Genomic DNA, 20,925 nt, shown 5'->3' with positions numbered 1-20,925 from the left:
TCAGATGTGGATATTCCAATGAATTTGTACCAAGGCTAAATTGGCAGCAAACTTCTTTGCAACAAGCCAGACTGCTAGAGTATCTTAGAAGACAACCTGCTTAAATCAGCTTTGTAACTTATGGCCCTCAAGTTTATCAAGAGAAGATGCAGGCAAGGAAATCCATGTATGAGCAACCTGCTAGTCTCTCCAGAGCCAAGCATCCAGGTAGCCTCTTTTTGGAGTAAGCAGCTGTATGGAGCTAACTTCCCTGATCATCCAGCACAGGTTACAGCTGCTCAGTCCCTGTCATGTTTTCAAAATGCAGGTGGAATGTCAATGAAAAAGGCACAGTTATTTTTAGTTCCTTTCATAAATTATTTCAGCCACTTTTCAACAAAATCTACTTCTCTCATTTTAATGCTGAGGCAGGGAGAAGGTTCCAGAACAAAACAAGCAAACAATCAGTGTAGTTTAAGATAAGATGAACAATTTAAGTAATTGCTAATAGCATTTAACTTCATTTTTCTCAGGAAAACAAATATAGTTGGAAAGCCAAGATTGATTTCTCTAGCAGGGTTCATATCCTACTACTCTCTGAGAGTACATTGTCTCATCACTACCCCCTTCTCTTCCACCAGAAGAGAAACAACAGCATGAATGTTTAAGAATAAAGACAACTCTAAGAAAACATATAGAGCAAGTGCTTAGCCTCCGTGGTCTAAGCTCTTTTAGTGCTGACCCCGCAGGCAAGAGTATTTGATTAGGACTTTGCAACACGCCAAGTGTGCTGGAACAGTCAAACAGCCCTAAGTGGCCCAGTAGTACCCTGCTTCTCTCTTAATGGCAGTTTACTATCCATCAATATATCCTTGAGGTTATGTGAAGTTCAAGGGTATTTTACATTTAACTGCATTCCCATGTCTTTTGTTTTCAGCAGCAGCACACAGACCAGGCCTGAGTAATGAACCACAGGTGGTTTGTCTCCACCCTCACTGTGGCAGAAGGTAAAAAAAGTTTCACTTCCTAACTTCCATGCATAAAGCAGAAGGCACAGAGAGAGGAGAGGGAGAATGAAAACCATGGCTTTTCCTCCTTTGCAGCATATATTTACTGATGATGAAAATCTTAACACAGGGTAAGACTTTCAACTCCATGCTCTGAGCCAGTATCCCTGCCTGCAGCCAGGGCTGTGCTCCATGGAAGCAATACAACCCTTGCCACAGCCACAGCAGACATTTTTCTTCCATATATAGCTCAAAAATTCAGCTGTGACAGGGAAGAACCAATCCAGATATTTTCAGTTTTTTCCCCATTGCTTCTTTTAACTCAGACTCTGAATTCAGACCCAGCTCTCTGCAAGATGCAGAGTGTAAAGATGCTTTACCTCTAAGAGTATATGGGGAAGGAGGTGCTGTGATGTTCTGTGGGCAAAGTCGCTCTTGGTCAGTGCTGAGCCATAGTTACCATTGGCCCATGCCAGCAGCGAGACAAGCCATCCCATCCCATGCATGAACTTGGGACTTATCATGAAGAAGAAAGGAGAGAACCTTGAGCCCCTTGCACGTGCAGTTCAGAGCTGCCCTCTTCTTACTCTGCTGCTACAAGGAGGTAGTAAGAAGTGAGCAACCAGCCTTCCTTATCTCTAAATGCGAAGGGATGCATTTGGGCAGCCTTAAATGGCTGTGAATTGAGAAGCCTTCAGGGGACGACCAAATTCTCAGTCAGTACCACAGCGGAAATGCAAGCTGCAATGCTGTTCCTCTTCCTGCTCCAAAAGAACCATGGGACGGTCCCCTCACTAAGGTCTTGTAGCCATTTTTTTACACTAATCAACAGTGTGAAAAAGGCATAGTGGTTTGCAAGCACCATATAAAGCAACCTCGAAATGGTTTAGTGACAGAACTTCTTCATTCATTTCTCAGCGATTAACTCAATGAAAGCTCTAGCAAAAACCAAAATACAATAAAAATAAGAACATTATTTTGAAGTGGGCTCTGGAATTTTTTACACTGTGCCCAGCTGAACATGTGACAGAGCTATAGATGTTAAAATCAGAGCTGAAAAGAAAAGTGCCAAAGAGATGGGTTGGTAAGGACCAATTTGTAAGTAAAATGGGTAGCTTACACAGACTAGCAATGATGGAATTACTCATATAAGGATTTGATTGGCATAATCTTTCTTCAAGGGTCCAGAAAAAGCATTAAGCTCAACAGAATAGGATATAAACCAGCTCCAGACAGCATGATAAGGCACATTTTGAACGTTACCTTGCACATCCCGAGGGGGACTATCCCTCTAAGGTGGAAGATGCCTGCAAAGATTTCACAGCTTAATTAATTTTGGGGTGTAGATTATTAGGACGTTTCATTCTGTTTTGGTGCAAACAGGGACTAAGCTTGCAGCGCTCAGGATGCTTACCTATAAAACGTATTATTCTTCGAAGCAGTGGGTTCAGGTAACAGCACTCTCCAGTCAAAATAGTTTTCTCTTGGATAATTAGGGTTTCTCGGGTTGACTTTATGAAATACATGGATATCTCACCAATAAAAATCTGCCAGGAAAGGGAAAGAAACGGAAGGTTAAAAATGACATGAGCAAACACTAAAACATGGGTGGCTGGTTCCAGCCCACAGAAACTACTACATGGCAGTGTGTCTTTGGGACACTGCACTTCCACATTGAGGCTGCACTTACTCACTTGAGATGAACTGACACAGACCCAGTTCCCAGCCAGAAAAAGATCTGTCATTCTCGCACTCAGTGGCAGGACACAACAAATATTAGGCCTTCTTATACTAACTCCTAGGATACAGGGGGCAAAGAGAGCTTTAATGAATACTGTGGATCACAGAAGCTCTCATTTTACTGTGATTGGCATGGAATTTGTCATGTCCTGCTATTGGCATTTAAAATTTACTGACAGTATAGGCGTCACGGATGGAAGGCTTCTAGAGAACTGGGGAAGTGGAAAGTAATGCTGCAGACTCCATCCCAACATTTTACCAGCAAGTTTCAGCAATACTGGATGCTTCCTGCAGCCTTCACACCTCCTCAAACATGTTCACCTGAGTCTGCCTGATAGGTTACAGAGCTCCTGCCAACTTTAAAAAGAAATTTAGATGAAGGACATCCCTGCGATGGAAATTGATCTGAAGTCACAAAACTTTTGGGGAGGTCAGCAAAAATTCTGGACAAATACAACATATTTGTACTAATGAAGTAAAAAGTGTCAGGGTATGGGTGCAGCATAGCCAATCACCCATACTGTTACATTGCTAGCATGGTCCCTGCCATAGCCTGGCCTGGTGACAACAGCCTCTCGGAAAACAGCTGGGACAAATCCCACAAAGAAAGCTGCATGCAGCCACTGCTATTTACGCAGAAGGAGTTTAGCCACTTGGCCACTGATTGCACGTGCCAGCTAGTCTGAGGGCCAGAGGATGACTTCTGGCCTCTTCTATTTACTAAATGTCCTGTTTTATTTATTAAAACATCAAAAATGAAGTCTCCAGGAATCCATTGATCTTGAGGTTAGCTGTGCTTATGCATTACTTATTTTTTTGTGATCAGAACATCCATGCTTTTTATAAAAATAACTGCTTCCTATAGGAGTAGGATCAGTATTTCCTAAGCACTCAGAATTAATTTAAGTCTGTTGCACAGAGGTCCATCTGCCCCAGCTAAAGCTGGACAGAATTTGATCACAGGCTTTAGAGGCAGCAATGGTCCACTCACAGTGGGCACTTCTGAAAATCCCACCTACCACCTAAAGTCAGCAGACTTTAGAAGGGGAAGCTGGGAGCTTTTAGAAAGACAGAGTTTGTAATCAAAGTGTTTAGAAAAAAAAAGTCAGCCTGAAGTGGAAGAAATGAGCTTTTAAAAGGGGAGCACTCAAAAGAATTAATTTAATACATTACTATAAGACACACAAGAGGAAACCATAGTGCTAGGGAACGGTCAGAGAAATGCATAACAAGTGTGTGAGCACACACACATGCACACAGACACCCAGAGTTAGTATAGATATCAAGCAACTCATCTTAGTTCACTTTGCTGGAATGGTATGTTGTTTCAAGGGCAACAATTTATCCTTATTAAGCCAGACGAGCATCCTTATTGATTATTGACATTCAAGCCAAGTATGCTCAACCTCTTTACAATTCTAACCACTGATGGTGAGAGATGTGGAGTTGTAAAATGTATGTCGATAATGGCATCTGGGGGTGGGAGCCAATGCATGGGAGCTGCACTGAAATATTGCCTTTATCCTGTTTCACTCCATCTGCTCTTAACAGATTTGGCAAGCAGTTCAATAAGCTCAGCTCACTAACTGTGGGGTTGGGAATTAAGAAAAAGACCATCTGCACTAAAGCAGTTTAAAAGTGACACTTTGTTTCAAACCATTTATTATCTGAATTATGATAATGTTCAGAAGTTTGAATTAATGCTTTGGCTCTCTGTCTGCATGGGGCTGTACGTACACATTGAGAGACAATTCACACCCTGAGGAAATTCTACTCTGTGAAGACATGGGTTAGTGGACTTTAAAAAACCCAAATTTTTCAAATAAGAGAGACTTAGGTATAAAAAATATTAATAGTCCTTCTTTAACAACACATCAATTTTTAAAGTTTCTTTGCATCAGAATTTAACTGAAAATTTTCCCATCTTTATTTCTATAAATTTTAGCTGTCTGGCATGCTCCTAGCAACTCCCATGTGGATAGATTAGTTCCACATAGATTTAGGAGTATATTTTGCCAGGCTATAAATCTGTTCAGTGCTGTTCCACTGATTTAAGCAGAGTTGTTCCAGATTTCCTGTGGCATAACAGATCAAAATGTGTTTAAGTGAACAGTGCCTTTGGTTTAATACAGAGTTTAGGTGTATAGTAATAATGCTGTATTTGTGAGGTGATATAAGATGATTCAACATAACTGGACCATTCTTGTGGTGCCACCTCTGGCACTGAATTTAATTGCCTGAATTTGAGAATATTGTTTCCCTGTATTTTTAATGTGGGCTCTAGAAAGTGAGCCTTGATGCTCTCCAAAAATTCAATGGGGGCCTGGGTACCTATTTCTGATGGCTAATCTAGCTGTGCAAAATTGAATGTAGTCTGAATAGCTCCTCAAAAAACTGATTTGTTTTTTTTCACCAGGCATTTTTGAAGTCAGGTAACTCTGTTGATTCTCATGATTTAAAATGTTATGATTCTGCACAAGCACGGTCAGCCAAGTTGTCCAGCTGGCCTCCCAAAATCAATCACTGACACTGTTAAGTACCTTAGCTTCTGCCAGAACAGAATCAGCACCCCAGGAATTGGTACAATTCAGTTCTAAATCTGAAACCTAAATATAGATACAAAGATAGGGGTGGAAAAAGAAAACAGCAAGCCAACTATTTTTTTTGTTTCCATTTGGGGAAACAATACAAGGTTAATGAACTGCTGTATCATACTGGCTTAATTACATAGTAGAAATGGCAAGAAAATTGCATTGGAGGTTTGGGACTGAAAGCACAGGTGATCTGCAGTCTAAGGTGATGTAGGCAAGAGGGAAGCAAAGGTAGTGCCACTGGATGTGATTTTGTTCTTGGTTTCCTGAATGCAACAGCAGCTCAACTACACTGAGGTTATGTTGCTTGGACACTCTTGCTCACATTCCTTTTCATATTCCTATTAGGTAAAAATACTACGATGATGTCCCAAAGCCCCAGTATGAATGAGAAATACCTACCCAGCAGTCATTTTTCCTCTGTTGATTTCAACCTATTGAGAAAACTTCAATCTGCCCTGCTTTCCAATTACTGGCAGTGTCACCAAATACTTGCTCCTCAACATTCAGCTCTCAAAAATCTCTGTGGCACATGCTTTACTTATTTCTGGGCTCCTTCTGAGCAAAGAAACGGATAAAATGATCTGTCCCATTTTCCTCTTCAACAGCCTTTTGTCCATAATAGATTTGGAAATGATGGTCCTTCAACTTGTGAACTGATGTTTTCAGACAGTGAAGTATCATATCTTCCCGTTTCAAGTTCTCAGCACAACATGAGCACCCAGTACTACCTGCACTCCCGTACAGATTACCAACAGTTTGTTTATTTAATTATCAATTTAAACAACAAAACAATGTAACTATTGCTTTTAAGGGACATGAAATCTTTACCTTTTCTTTTGATTTTTTTTTCCTGTAACACTTTCTGATAAGCTCACAGTCTCCTTGTCACATGATTCTTTGCACAACTGCATTCTAAAAATGGACTAGGGTAAACATCAAGAAGAGCTGTTTCTGTAACGATAAACTAAGATAAACTACCCAGGAATGAATCTGGGTTACAACCAAGAGGAGGCTGCAGAAGAGTGGCATCCTGGAGCAGCACTCCTGCAGGAACTGTACAGTGGGCCGAGGGTGGCAGGCAGCCATGAAGAGTTATATTCAAATTAGAAAAGTAACTATTGATGATGCTGACAGCCCAAAGGATGGGCCGAGCTTTGACTTTTGCTCCTTTTATTAGTTTCTTTTATTCAGGACATTAGCCTTGTACCTTAATTCAAATTCTCTAGCAAAGCTGAGGACTGCACCTCTGCTTCACTCCCCTGCCACAGCTTGGCTTACCTCTCCTCCAGTAGCCAAAATCTTCCTCCTTAGTCATGTTTCTCCAAACTCCTGTGCAGGCAGAGTGCCACAATCTGGTTCCTCCTGTGCATAAACTGGCTTGACACCAGTTACACTGCCACAGCCTTGCCCCCATTTTTCTCAACCTCCCTTTGAAAAACTCAGTACAGATTGACTGCAACTTAGTCAAACTGCTCACCCCTCTTCTCCAACAGGATCTGGCCTGACTGCCTCCATGCAGTCCCACATCGCTGCTGGCAGAGGCTGCATCTCAACAGCCCTCCTGACTCTCATTCACTCACTCACTCGGGGCAACATGTGGGAAAACACTATTTTTCTATTTTTTCACACTTTCAGTGAACACTGGGGTTGTGTGAAAGTTGCCACAGGCAGTTTTCATTTCAGCTGCAATTCCACACAGGTAAAGAAGGAGGAGCATCAGCCAGGGTGCACAGAAGAGATGCAGGAGGCACAGTTGTGTCCGCAGCCTGCAACTGCCTGAAGTCTCCCTGTGAAACAACATCCTTCTGCTGCTTTCCACAAAAAAGTACAACTAATGGCATTTCCTATCACAGCAAGACGATGGAGATCCCGTATTAGGAAGATTTGTCCTGACAGACAGGATCTCTGTCTTTTCTATGCATTAAGTTTACATTATTCTGATTTCTGGGAGGTTTTAAGTCTTTCAACTTGTTTACTCTAATGGCATCCTTGTGACACAGTCAAACCTTAACACCACTTTTTACATAGAAACCAGATCCAGAAGCGTGCTATTACACACAAAAATCTCTGGCAGGAAACAAAACTGAACTTGGGACATCATCACTCTCAGTTCTGGGCAGCTTTCAGCAAGCTGCATAACATTTCCTGAATGCTCTATAAGGATGCATGTGGCTGCATTTTTAATGTCACAAATAGAAAGAGCTAAATTAGTCAGGTCTGCAGGATTCAAATAGCAGCCAAGAGGAGGAGCAGATACAGGGAAGGCACTGGCTGTGAGACAAGCTATGTGCAGAGCACTCAAAACCAGAGAATATAAGCAGATGAGGGTTATGAGGCTCTCAACCCCAATCAGCCAGTTTCAGAATGACTCCACACAACTCTCCCTGGGAAAAGCAGGCCTTATCACCAAAAGGTGACCTTTGTGAAGTGCTCTAGCAGGTGTTTCATCAGCACTGGCTTGCATTGGCCAAAAGCAATTCTGGTCTTTTGCATCACGGTGTATCTGAGGACTGCATTAGCACAGCTGCCTGTCAGCAGAGAGACACTCTTCAGGCGCTGAACAGCAGAAAATATTCACTAGCACCACAGAATGCAGAGGCACAGAATCACACAGTGATTTAGCTGGGAAGGGACCCCAGAAGCCTCCAGGCCAACCCCTACTCAAAGCAGGGCCAGCATAAACCACAGCCTTGAGCAGCCACGTTATGAATGTCTTCAGGAATGGAGATCCCACAGCCTGTAGGGGAGCACTGTTTCAGTGTTGGACTACCCTCACTGTAAAAAGATTTTTCCTAATATTTAATCAGTTTCTTTTCTGGCAGCTTGTGTCCATTGCAAGGTTGCCTCTTGTGCCTTCAACAGTCTGTCTCCATCTTCTCTACACCACCCACTAAGAAAATACTGACTTCCACTTAGTGTTGTTAGTTCCTTAATTCCTCAGGTCTCCCTCGCAGTTAGCCTCAGGCCCCGAGGGTTATTGATCTGCCATCCTACCTGCTACCTACAGTGCCAAACATTGACACTACACAGCTGAAAATCCATGGTCAAACCTGGGCGGCAAACACTAAGCAACACTCATACTGAGAAAAGACACCTTAGGAGAAAAGCGGTCACTGGGGTCTGTCTTGGCACCCTCCCAGGACACAGTATTTCTGCTGTGATCTGCAGCCAGGACCCTGACCCAAGCCTGCCTGGGAAGGCAGAGGTTTTCCCTGGTAACATCAGTAACATCGCTGGTCATGAGGACTAGGCATCAGCTGAGGGTTCTCTCAGACACTTTCTCATCTTTGCCATCACCATCTAGACAGGTCTTCTCTAGCCCACAGGAATCAATACTGTATTTTGCATAACTATAAGAAGAAATGAAGCAATGTCTTCAGCTGAACATTGCAGACCCAGCTCACCCATAATCTTCTGAGCATAAAACCTTAATCTGCATTCAATTACTCATTATCTCATTCTGGTTTGGGTTTTTTTTGTTGTTGTTTTGGGGGGATTTTTTATTTTGTTTTTGTTTGGTTTTTTTTTGTTGTTTTTTAATGAAAACAACAGCAAAGAAAAGTTAAAAGTCCAAGGAAGCAAGGTGCTAGAGACAATAGAAAACCATCTAAAAGAATGACTTTTCTGAAGCTTGGGAGGTAAGTGCAAGTTGTAGAGAAAAGTTTGAGCAGTTTCCTCCTGCTTCAAATAAATCTGATCAACACTGTAATTCATCTTCTATTTAATAATCAGACCAGTTTGGTTTGACTGATTCCAACATTATCTGAAAACAAATACGCCTTTGCACAAGTTAATAGCACTGGCCAGTTAAAAATTACATGCAGGCTGCCACTTCCTCCCTGGAAACGGAAGGAAAAAACCTGAAGATTGCATGAAAACAGTAGTGCCACTTTCTATTCTACTTTAAGGAAGGAAATAATGGTGCCCTTGAAGCTTTCTGCTGCTGTTCAGTATTCATTTCAGTGAGCTGGCTCTGTTCCTAAGCCTCTCTGCTCCTCTTGGGCAGGCAGACAAATCACAATGGAAGGAGCAGTGCAGGCAGCAGCTCTGAACTCTGGAAGGATTGTTCAGTACCAGCTGGGGAATTGTCTGATTTGCAGCAACCTTGTAACACGGAAAGCCAGTCTTGAGAGACACTAATGAATGTGTTGGAGTCATCTCAGAGTATTTTTAAGGAAATGGCTTGAAAATTTTATGTTTGTGCAAAGCAACTTGTTCCACTTTAAATGTTGTTTTCATAAAGTTCTCATAGCAGCAAAAAATAAAAAAATTATTATTTCTTACCCCTCCCTGCCCCAATATTTCGGAATTGGCAGTGCATTGAAATATTATGCTTTCTCCCAGGCTCTGCATAACATGCTGCTGTGGGACAGGTCACTTTTAAATTCACCAGACCTGTGATCATGGAATTCAAGCTCCGGTGTTTAAACTTTCAAGGTGCTCTTAGTTTTTAAATTCCCTACCACTGGAAAAATAGCTGAGTAAAAAACTTACGCTATACTTACCTCCAGAAAAAGGTTTGCATTCTAAGACCTCCAACTTTGAAAAAACCCATAATTACTCTCTGGCTAATTTCACACTTCCTGAAGTACCTATAACCACCAAAATGAGGGGTTGTCTGTCTAAAGCTCTGTAATGCAGAGGTCAGCTATTCAAATGTGCAGACATGTTGCTGTAGGCCACCTCAAGCCCAAGACAAAAGCAGTTTTTTGGAAAGTTGGGAACTTTTGATCCTTTGAAATGCAGTGGAGTCAAAGACTGAAGTTCTGTGCTATTCTCAAAAGGCCACAGAGACAAATACCCTCCTTCTCACTCCCCTTCCCTGGCTTCCAGAGACTGGCTGGTAGGTACAGTACCTAAGTGCTTGCCATGACTGTCAGGAGTGGTACATTCCTGTCTGCAAAAATTAAAATGTTTTAACCATAGCTTCCGTTTTACCTTAAGACAGGCTGAATGCAGGCCTATACCCATCTCAGTGTGACAACAGGAACGCTGGAAATTTAGCAGTTGTTCAATAACCAACTGCCAACAATATCAATATGACTGACATCAGCCTGCAAGAAGGGGGAAGATTCTGAGAAAAAAAAATAAGGCATTGGAAACAACTGGCATGAGATGAAGATGAAATCATACATAACTTATGAAGCTCTTTGTGGCACCAGAACCTACAGATAAAATACAAGTTCAATCCAAAACAGACAGGATTCCAGGAATTCCCCTTTTCTACCAGTGCCATCAGCAAAATTTACTACTTGAGTCTGAAGATGTATGTTTAGAGGATAAATCACTAAATCTGAAATAAAATTGCCAGTTGTTTCTCTACAAAGAAAACCAAAATTTTTCCTTATGTAGGTGCAATTTATAATTAAATTCACCATATCCTACTACTTTGCTGCAAAGATGCTAATACCACCACACTCAGAAAATTAAAAATTAATAAGGCAGATGAAAGCCTTTGACCTATCCTCTGTGGAACATTTGGGAGAAAAATGCATTTCACAGAATGGAGTCAGGCATACATGATTTTCATTTATTTAACAATGTTGTCATGAGATTCAGGCATCTCTCCTTGCAAGAAACTCTCATTATCAGAGTCTAAGAGGTTATCAGTAGGAGCATTAAAAGACTTTTGTAATTCTGATGTATGATGATTAACTACCCAGTGTAGCAGAAAAAAATGGTTAAACGGAGTCAGCGGCATCACATGTTTCAAGGACAACAAATAAAACTGCAGAAAACCAGGCCAGTCTCATTTATTTTGCCACTAAAAGTGCAGGAAATGCACATAGAGTGGTACCAACCCACAACAGCACTTCTGAGAAGTATTGTCAGGGAAGAAATAAAATACATGCATTTGTTTTCCCCATGGCCACTGTCACAGTCAAATGACTGAGACACCAAGATATTCCATTAAATTCACAAAGATGCTCCCTTTTGGCTTGAAAGCATTATAATAACTCACAGCTATGATGAAATCAGGGCTTTGAGTCCTCTCCAGACCTGTGCACACCAGACTGCACTTAAATGCTGCCTGTGTCTCAGATGAGGGAGCTTGCACTGACTCCTAGACTATTTTCCATTGCTCCAAAACCACTGTTTACTAGTACCATGAGTGCTCCATTGCTGCTGCTGGGTTCCACCCATTCTAACAATAAGCACTCCTCTCATGCCATGAGGTGTCAGGACAGTGGTAATAGGCAGGCAACACAGAGAGTTCAGATTTACTACTGTAAATCCTTTTAGCCAAACCAACCAATTTGCTGTCAGCAAGTGAAGCAACAGGTGTCTTGCAGAGGAGAAACAAGTAATTGTAAGGAGGGACTTGCATTACCTTTGACTTAAGTAATTTCTTCACAGTGGAGCTGCAGGATGTCAGTGATTATTCCTGAGAGCAAAGTGTAGAGAATGAAGCAACAACTTAACCCACAGTGAAGGCACACAAAGCTCCCTCCCACAAAGCACAGCTGTGTGGGTTGTTTTGTTTGTCAGGTTTTGGGGTGTGTTTTTTTTTAAAGATTACAATCATCACAGTATAAATAGAAATGGCTGCACTTGCTCCTTTCACTGAAATCCCTGGGAGATGCAACTGGATGAAACATCTCTTCCCAGACTGTGACAGTCTGAATGACAGGCAGCATCCGTTTGGGTACCAGATGACAGCTGATGATACTCACACTCTGAGTGGTCTGACCAGCAGTGCAATGCAAGGACTGAGTTTAGGGAGACTCTGAACTCACTTTCTGTCTCATTTACTAGCTTTCTATAAACGATCATTGCCAAAACTCAGTCTGCAGAGGGAAGACTGGATGAAAACAGCTACAAGCTGAAGCAGAAGTCTGAAATTAGCCAGCAAGAAGAGAAAAGTCTCTCAGAAAAAGATCGGAATGAGAAATAAAGTGCAATTACTAATATAAAAACAATGGGCTGAGTGCCAGTCAGGAGGACAGAAAAAGATCCCTCTGACATATGCTCTAGTTGAAGATTAGCCCAATACTAAGTAATAATACATTAAATAATTAAATAATGTATGAATAATACAATACACTAATACAAATAATGCAAATAATGCATTAAATAATGTATTAATACATAGTACATTAAAAATGGAAAGAAAACTGTTTTCCCAGGAAAGTTTGATCCATTGTCTCCTTGAGGTTGTACATAGAGATCACAATGAAGCATGGTGCAAGGAGCCCTGTGCTGTCCCTGATCATGCCTTCTCCAGCTGAAGCAGTACAGCCAGTGTAACAGCATAGCTTAACTCAAGAAGCAGAGCTTACTATTTTATATCGAGCACTGGATCCAGTCATCTTGGGTGATTACTGTACTTCTGGACCCAGGCTAGCATCTCCGCACTTCTTGCACTGCATGAGATAGTCACACCAGCTCCACACAGCACTAAGCTGAAGGTCTCTGCACCCAAAAACTTATATGACATTCACTACAGTCTTTCATTCCTTGTGTTTAACATGGGCTATGGAAACTACAAAACCAGCATTGTTCATCTCCTGAAGAAGACTCCAATTCAGCTTTCCATAAATAAAAGCAACTAGGAAAAACTTCTTGGGCCACTGAAAAGAAAGAAAATGCTGATCCAGTGAAGAAAAACCTGAATGGTTTGCAGCAAACTTTGCCAGACCAAGGATTAAAACAGAAGATCCAAATAAAGAGCAACATTCTTATTACCACTTGCCCACCCAATGCCATATTGCTGATTCAAGAGACAAACTTCCCACTAACTTCATTGTTACGGCATCAAGGCATGGTAGTGACACTCAATCTCCCTTTAAAAACACTGCCTGTGAAAGTTAGTTCCCTAAACAGTGGCACTATATTTGGGGGACGGGGAGGGGAAGCTGGAGAAATGTAGTTATTTTTTCATTTGCAAATCATCTATCACTGCAGCACAAAGTAAAATGAAAATCTTAACATTCAACTGAGTTTCAATACAAAAATTAATACTGTTACTGCACAGGATTTTCATAAACTCATGATGTAATCCAATTCAAAAGCCCTACTTATTTTCAGAAAGTGTCCTGTACCAAAACCCATAGCCTTTTCTGTAGATCCCTTTCACATTTCTTAACATGTTCTGTGTTACATTGTTTCATGCATTAAAATTACTGCAGATCAAAACTTAAAATGGACTATGGTCCAGCATTCACCTTTCACATGTAAACACATCACATACAGCTTTAATCAACTTTTGAAAGGGATGCAAAGCAAAATTAATATATGAAAGAAACACTAAAGATAAAGAAATAAAGAAAAAGACATAAAGACAGAGTCTGATAGGAATGTTTGAATGTAATTACAAATGCAGAAAAGCTGGCTGTTTGTGAACTTTCCAACTTTCTGCAAAGAAAATGGTAAAGGGCCAAAGTTTTGTTAATCAATGACTGCAATAATCTGTTTGGAATTGTATGTACTTAGCTAATTGAATATTTTCATCTGCTCAGAACAGCTACATTGCAGCTTACTGGCTGGATAGTAATGAAAATCAGGCAAAAAAAAGTTAAGTGGATGTGACTGCCAAAAATAAAGAGCTTATAAATAAAAAGGAAATAGCATTCATATTTTTCTTTGTCTTGAGCATTTTTCTGCTCATCTAAGCCTTTTAAAGCCCTTCAACAGTCCTTTTAATTTAGCAGCAAATAATCCTGGATATACTGCATGTCCGACCCAGGTTTTACTTCAGCTTTATCCTGTTTTCTGATTTCCAGTAATACATCACCTTTGCATTAGAACCTCTCTGGAGCCCAGGCAATTCACAACTAATCACTGAAGTGAGCAAGCTATTGTAAAGGCTTAAGAAGCTCTAGTCCTCAATCTTGCATTGTGATTACCTCAGAATAATTACTTCTGGAGATAACTGATGAAGATCATATTAGGCTAAGGCGAAACAGAGACCCGGCTAAGTGTAAATCAATTACAGCTGAAAAGAGAGGAGAGGGGACAAAAATATTAAAGGACTATTGCCATTATTTATGGAGCAGTCATGGAGAATTCAAATAATTTCTTATACTTACAATAGCTGTTGGAGTTGAAGCCAGCACACAGTAGAGCACAAGAGGTGAAATGAAGCTCTCATCCTCTGTTCCAGGGTACGGTTTCATCAAATTGCCATCCTGACAGAAGAAACCCTGGATATGCACCTGAAAAGTATCGGTGCACTCGAAGTAGTAGGCGAGCAGAACAGTCCCAGCCATGATGACAAGCTGAAAGTACAACATGGTCACACAGATGTTAGTTGCTTTTTTAACAGATGCAGCTATGCCTTCGAGCTACTCTAGTCCTGCAGACCATCCTCCCTTTATCGTCACCCTGACAGCCCTTGCAATAATGGTGTGTGAGTGCATCTGTTTCTGCGCGTCCGCTTTGCAACATCTGTTACATAAACCTTTTGGCAAACAGCACTAATGAATGTCTCAGATAGGAGTGGGTCCGTATTGTAGAGGGACGGGAGCTTTGACAGCTACTTTATCAGAGGGCATGTGAGTGTCAATGGCAGCAACAATCAATGAAAGCTAGCAGAACGAGGGGCAGCGCTGCAGGAGCCAACAGTAGTGACAAGCTAAAACCTGTGCACAGCAGTAGGGAGCTGGAAAGGATTATCACAAAGGATAAAGGGAGCTAAAGCCAAAATGCTTCCCCGCTGCAGCTGTAAACTCATGCTGGGGAATGTGCATCCTGTGCTAATCCAGAAGAGCCCTCTGTGTCCCAGATGAAGACTCATCCAGAGTGAAATCTGCCTCCTGCCACTCACCTTTCCTTGGAACCACTGCTTGCAAGTAAAGCTTTAGAAGTCTACTCAGAAATCCTGACTCCCTAACAACTGGTTGGGGCTACTGTGCACTGCCTGGCTTCCCCACTCCACCACAACTGCTTTTGAAAAAGACTCTGGCTTGAGTCTGGATCTTCATTTTACACATAAAAACTGCAAGGAGCCTTTCTTGTCTCTTTTTTGGTAGTTTACTGCTGGCTAAATGGGTTGCTTGAAAAACTTCGGCTATCAACTTTTTTTGTACATAGCCACAGTTACTGCACATGAGCTATTGTCACTGTCTGTGTCAGCTTCCCACACTGCTTCAACAACACATCTCAAAATGATCTCACAAAGGTTGTTGCTAATCACCTCATGAAGTTAAGCAGATATACTAATTCATCATTCTTGTTCACTCTCTGCCAGACTGCGAAGGAAATCTCACGTCACAATCCTCATAATTTTAAAAAATAGCAATAGTGATTTGGAAATTATGGCAATTACAGGATCTGATTCAGAATCCTCTTTATAGAGACTATTGCCTCCCACCACTGTTACAAGAGTTAATCACATATACAAGTTATCTTGCCACACCATAGAAAATAATAGTAATAAAGGAAGTGAAATAATGAACTCCAAAGTAGCTTGGGTTTAGTATTTTGTCACCAAAGTTTCTGCATCAAAACTGTGTTGCTGTGAGATTATTGTAAGAATAGACCTTTAAAAAATAATTTCAGCAACTCCGTCTCAAAGATACACTTACAAGCTATCCCTGCATTCTTCTGGCCTAACCTTGCACATGTGTTCTGACACACAAGACAGCCATTAAAGTCATCATCTATTTGAGTGGGTGCTGGATTAAAATTAGAAAAAAAAAATGAAATCAGAGGAATCACTTGTGAAAGTAGAAGATCACAGAATCACAGAGTGGTTGAGGTTGGAAGGGACCTCTGCAGGTCATCTGGTCCAATGCCATTGCTCAGACAGAGAAACCTTGAGCCTGTTGTCCAGGACCATGTCCAGACAGCTTTTGAGTATCTCCAAGGATGGAGACTCCACAGTCTCCCTGAGCAACCTGTAAGATAGACTTAAGTAGGGCAAAGTGAAGGCAAAGTTGAGAGATTCTGCACTCTCCCCCATTTTTTACCTTCAAAATTAACAATTTCATTCTGTAGCCAGATTCTAAAAACCACAGATTAATTCCACCTCTGGAAAATACAGCCTGGATTGTTTAATGATTTTAGGTCAAACAGTTAGCTCTATGGATTCAAACATCAACTTATGCTGACTACAGAATTATGGTACAAAGTTAAATTTATATGGACAAAGCACATAGCCCCTTTTTAGAAGCTTAAGCAAGTAAGAATCTACATAATTATTTCCCCTAAAAATGCATGTTCTCTATTTCTCCCACCCTGATTTACAGCATGAATGTAATATATCAACGTAAAATGTTAATAAAGCAATTGTTTTCTGAAGATTTTGGCTTCCTTCTGATGATTCAGTAACTTTAAGATCCAGAACTTTGAAATCTACCTCCCCACAATGAATTGCAGATAAGCTAACCATGTATAGTCAGTACAGGGCAGTTGCTCTCTGCTGCTCCTTCCCGCTCACACTTCTGCTATGTTCTGCAGTGTCCATTGGAGACAGCTGGAACTGGCTGGAAACTTGAAAGATTTAGTCTGTATATTTTCTCCTATGCAATACCTACCTCTAAAGGTGTGTGAACAAATGTATTCTCTCGCATAATTTTATCCAGATTGTATAACAATAGCTTTAGATGGAACTGCTAGAGTATTCAATTTCTTAAAAGTGTAGCTGAAAAAGTACTTAACTTTTCTCAACTTTCATTGTTTATCCTGACATTTTCAAGACCCCATACCTGCTCAAAAGGAATTTTTTTTAACAAATAGAAAACAAGATGCTGTTATTTGTGTTCTCCCCAGAGACCGTTACAGCATCCTGGATGAGTCAGTGGGATGCCCTATAAACAAACAAGAGTCCTACAATTAAGGACTTAATTTAACTCCTTGAGCAGCTATAGATTTCCTGATCAACCTTGGGCAACTCAGTTTTATAAATTAACATCAGAGGAAGGCAATGACACTGTCACTACTCTACCTGACATGCCCAGATAAACACGTTTGAGATTACAGGATGACTGGATATAGAGGTATTTAAGCTCGGTTCCAGCACCTGGTATGTCCTGGGCTGTCAGAAGTGAGAACTTCTTTTCCTTTTCCCTTCCCTTTTTCTCTTCCTCTTTCCCTTCCACTTGGTGACTATTTTGTATGTATTTATTGTGGCATGAGTGAGATTTTTGTTGTTTGTGCAGGAGAAATTCTAATCATAACCGCTCAGCAGTGGTAATTTGTGACCGAGGAATGATCTGGCAGGAAGGGCAAGAAGGCACAACTGCAAGAAGGGGTCAAACTGTCTGGAAGCAGGGATGCCAGAGACAGCAGGACTCCTTGCAAGGGAGTGAAGTTTCCCTTGGTGATAAGAAATAGCTGCAGCATTGCCTTGTAGCCATCCTGGAAGGGGAGCGCTCAGGGGCCCAAGTTCAGGGGCCACCTCTGCGCAGCGGAGCTGGGGCAGGGGGTGGACCCACAGCTGGGCTGAGGTGACCCACAGCTGGGCTGAGGTGACCCACGCAACTGCTCTTAGGATTGGTGCTGGCGCAAGTGTATATAAGGAATTGGCTCCTGATGCATCTCTCCAGACTCCCTGTAGAACCACTTATGGCAGTAGGACTCTGCCCAAAGCATCGTTCATTAATTTTTTCTTTATATTGAAGCACAAACGTGTGTTTAATTTCCCTCAATGGGTACCATAAAAATTCCCCAACATTTGTTTTGATATACTGGTCACAGATGCCTTAATCAACTTTAGTCCCCTAACCTTTTTTGATTTTGAAAGCTAGGACTTAAAATTACAAATGCACAAATCTCTAATTTTTGTAGCCGTCAGTTTGCAGCAGATAACAACTCTGCCTTTTCTCCCTGTTTTCAGGTTTACAGTCATTGAAGGAAGCAGTGAAGAAAAGCAGGTAGGCTGATGTAAGATAAAGACACAAAATATCCAGTTACATAATTCAGAAAACACAATGCAGTTTAACACTGACATTTTGCAGGGTTTTTTATTAATCCTTATCAACTCATTTCCTTGAGTTTACTTGGGAAAAATTAAAAATGCTCAATAATTCACTTTAGAAAAGCAGCCAATGAATAGAAGTGTCTAAGGTGCTTAATGGCCTCCATTACCACAGTATTTAACCATGTCATAATCCTTAATGTTTATCATCACTACTCCATTGTAAGATAAGAAAATGCTCTTATCACCATTTTACAGAGAGGGGACAAAAGCAGAGGAGATAAAATGACTGCCCTTAGGTCACAGTAGAGCCTGTGGCACAGCCAAGATTTACCTTTCTTCTGGACCAGATTTTTCTGGATTAGTCAATAATCTGCACATGAAAAAACTCAATGATACATGCTTAGGTCCTGATTCTGCAGAAGCTCATTCATGACAGTTTGTCTGATTCACCCCCATTTAAAAACTTAAACTTTAAAAACTTAAAACTTAATTTTAGATCCAGCTTAACAAGCTGGACTCAAACAATTGATGTGTGTTTTTTTCCTCAAAGCCAGCTATTTAAATGGATTAATTCTGTAGCACGTAACACCTGTCCCTTGCCACACCATTAAATTCTGCACCACTCTACAAGCCCACACTGATTCTGTCCTTGCAGACCTTCCTATCACTGTACACCCTTGCTCCTCTTTAAGTTGTGGGAGTTCTCTGCAATCAAAAAATCACTTCCTTAAATGCGCAAGATGTTTATGAAGCAAGTCTTGCAATCTTCTTTGGGCAATCAGTAATTGTTTGGTGGAGGTGCTAATCAGGTATTAGTGTAAGATTGTGTCCTGAGTATAAAGGAAGAGAATCATCAAAGTAAGCAGTACAATTCAGTTGCACTAATCCCAGGGCTATTGGGATGCATCCAGAAATCCTTCCCTTCCCCTTAATACTCTGACAGCATAACTCAGTGTTTTCGGTTTGTGCGGAGCGGGTTTTTTTTTCGGTAGTGGGGAGGGGCTGCAGGGCCGGCTCCTGTGAGAAGCTGCCAGAAGCTTCCCTGGCTCCAGGTTGGACCCGCCGCTGGCCAAGGCCAAGCCCGTCAGTGATGGCGGGAGCCCTCTGGGAGAACAGGTTGAAGAAGGGAAAAACGTTGCTGTGCAACAGAAACTGCACTCAGAGAGAGGAGTGAGAATATGTGAGCAAAACAACCCTGCAGACCCCCAGGTCAGTGCAGAAGGAGGGGGAGAAGACGCTCCAGGCACCGGAGCAGAGATTCCCCTGCAGCCCGTGGTGAAGACCATGGTGAGGCAGGTTGTCCCCCTGCAGCCCATGGAGGTCCACAGTGGAGCAGATCTCCACCTGCAGCCCAGGGAGGACCCCACGCCGGAGCAGGTGGGTGCCAGAGGGAGGCTGTTACCCCGTGGGAAGCCCACGCTGGAGCAGGTTTGCTGGCAGGACTTGCGACCTGCCGGGGGACCCGCGCTGGAGCAGTCTATGCCTGAGGGACTGCAGCCCGTGGGAGGGACCCCACGCTGGAGCAGGGGAAGAGTGAGGAGTCCTCCCCCTGAGGAGGAAGGAGCAGCAGAGACAAGGTGTGAGGAACTGACCCCAACCCCCATTCCCCATCCCCCTGCGCCGCTGCAGGGGAGGAGGTAGAGAAAATTGGGCATAAAATTAAGCCCAGGAAGAAGGGAAGGGTGGAGTGAAGGTGCCTTAAGATTTTGTTTTATTTCTCATTACCCTACTCTGATTTGATTGGTAATTAATTAATTCTCCCCAAGTCAGGTCTGATTTGCCCTTGACAGTAATTGGTGAGTGATCTCTCCCTGTCCTTATCTCAACCCACGAGCCTTTTGTTATATTTTCTGTCCCCTATATGACTGAGGAGGGGAGTAATAGAGCAGCTTTGGTGGGCACCTGGTGTCCAGCCAGGGTCAACCTACCACAAGTGGTCAAGTGGTAAGGAACCATTAAACACCCCATCAGACAAGGCTCTCCTTACAAATAACAGAAGATGGAGACAACAATTAATTAGAAGCCCATCTGATCCAGATGTGCTAGCAGCTAAAAGGCCTATTTTCACACTGAGGTGTGAGGGTAGTAGTTACATATCTCCCATTAGCATTAATGGGAGTTAGCAGTATGAATTCTTAAGGGATCAACAAAAGCCTCTGTCTCTACAGCAGTTTGTTAAGCATCTGTTCTGTACCATTTTATCACAAATGACATGCCTTAAAAGGTTCTACCTTCACACTTCTGTGTGACCTATCTAGGTCTGTAGAAGGAGGAAGAGCATATCAGACAGTAAAGGCACGTAGAATCTCTGATGACAGTGAATTAATGTTTTTAATGATGATAAGAATCTGGCCAACTGCATAATCTTTTAGGTTGCCAAGGGATTGGATGTAGGAAATAATCTATTTTCTATGAAAATATTACCAAAAAAAGACAAAGCAGCTAGAGGAATGTGTGAAGAACAAATACTTCACCTGGACACAGTGAGAAAAATAACCTATATTAGACTTCAGCTTAACAGTAAAATAATTGCAAGTGAATGGTTTCATTACGAGCAACCTGATCTAGTAGAAGGTGTCCATGCTCATGGCAGGGGTGTTGGAACTAGGTGATCTTTAAGGTCTCTTCCAACCCAAACCATTCCATGATTCTATGATTATGCTGAATAACCATATATTTTACAGTGTCAGAATAAATACGAAAGCCAATGATCTTCCTAAGCTGCCACTCTTCAAAGTGTTTT

The 20,925-nt window shown here is 41.8% G+C and overlaps 1 protein-coding gene across 3 annotated transcripts in view; it reads right to left on the bottom strand.

Moving 5' to 3' along the window:
* The window catches only part of PLPPR1 (phospholipid phosphatase related 1), a 135,206-nt gene that overhangs the window by 20,139 nt on the left and 94,142 nt on the right, over positions 1-20,925 (bottom strand). For all 3 annotated transcript variants that reach the window (XM_075019856.1, XM_075019857.1, XM_075019855.1), the window contains exons 3-4: positions 14,350-14,538; positions 2,401-2,533 (exon numbers count right to left, since the gene is read on the bottom strand). In XM_075019856.1, the coding sequence (XP_074875957.1) occupies positions 2,401-2,533; positions 14,350-14,538 (322 nt within the window). The remainder of the gene's footprint in view (positions 1-2,400; positions 2,534-14,349; positions 14,539-20,925) is intronic.

Source organism: Buteo buteo, chromosome Z (assembly GCF_964188355.1).
Source record: "Buteo buteo chromosome Z, bButBut1.hap1.1, whole genome shotgun sequence".
NCBI classification, from domain to species: Eukaryota; Metazoa; Chordata; class Aves; order Accipitriformes; family Accipitridae; genus Buteo; species Buteo buteo.
Note: the sequence above shows the minus strand (reverse complement) of the source record. Positions and strands in the feature narration are given on the sequence as shown.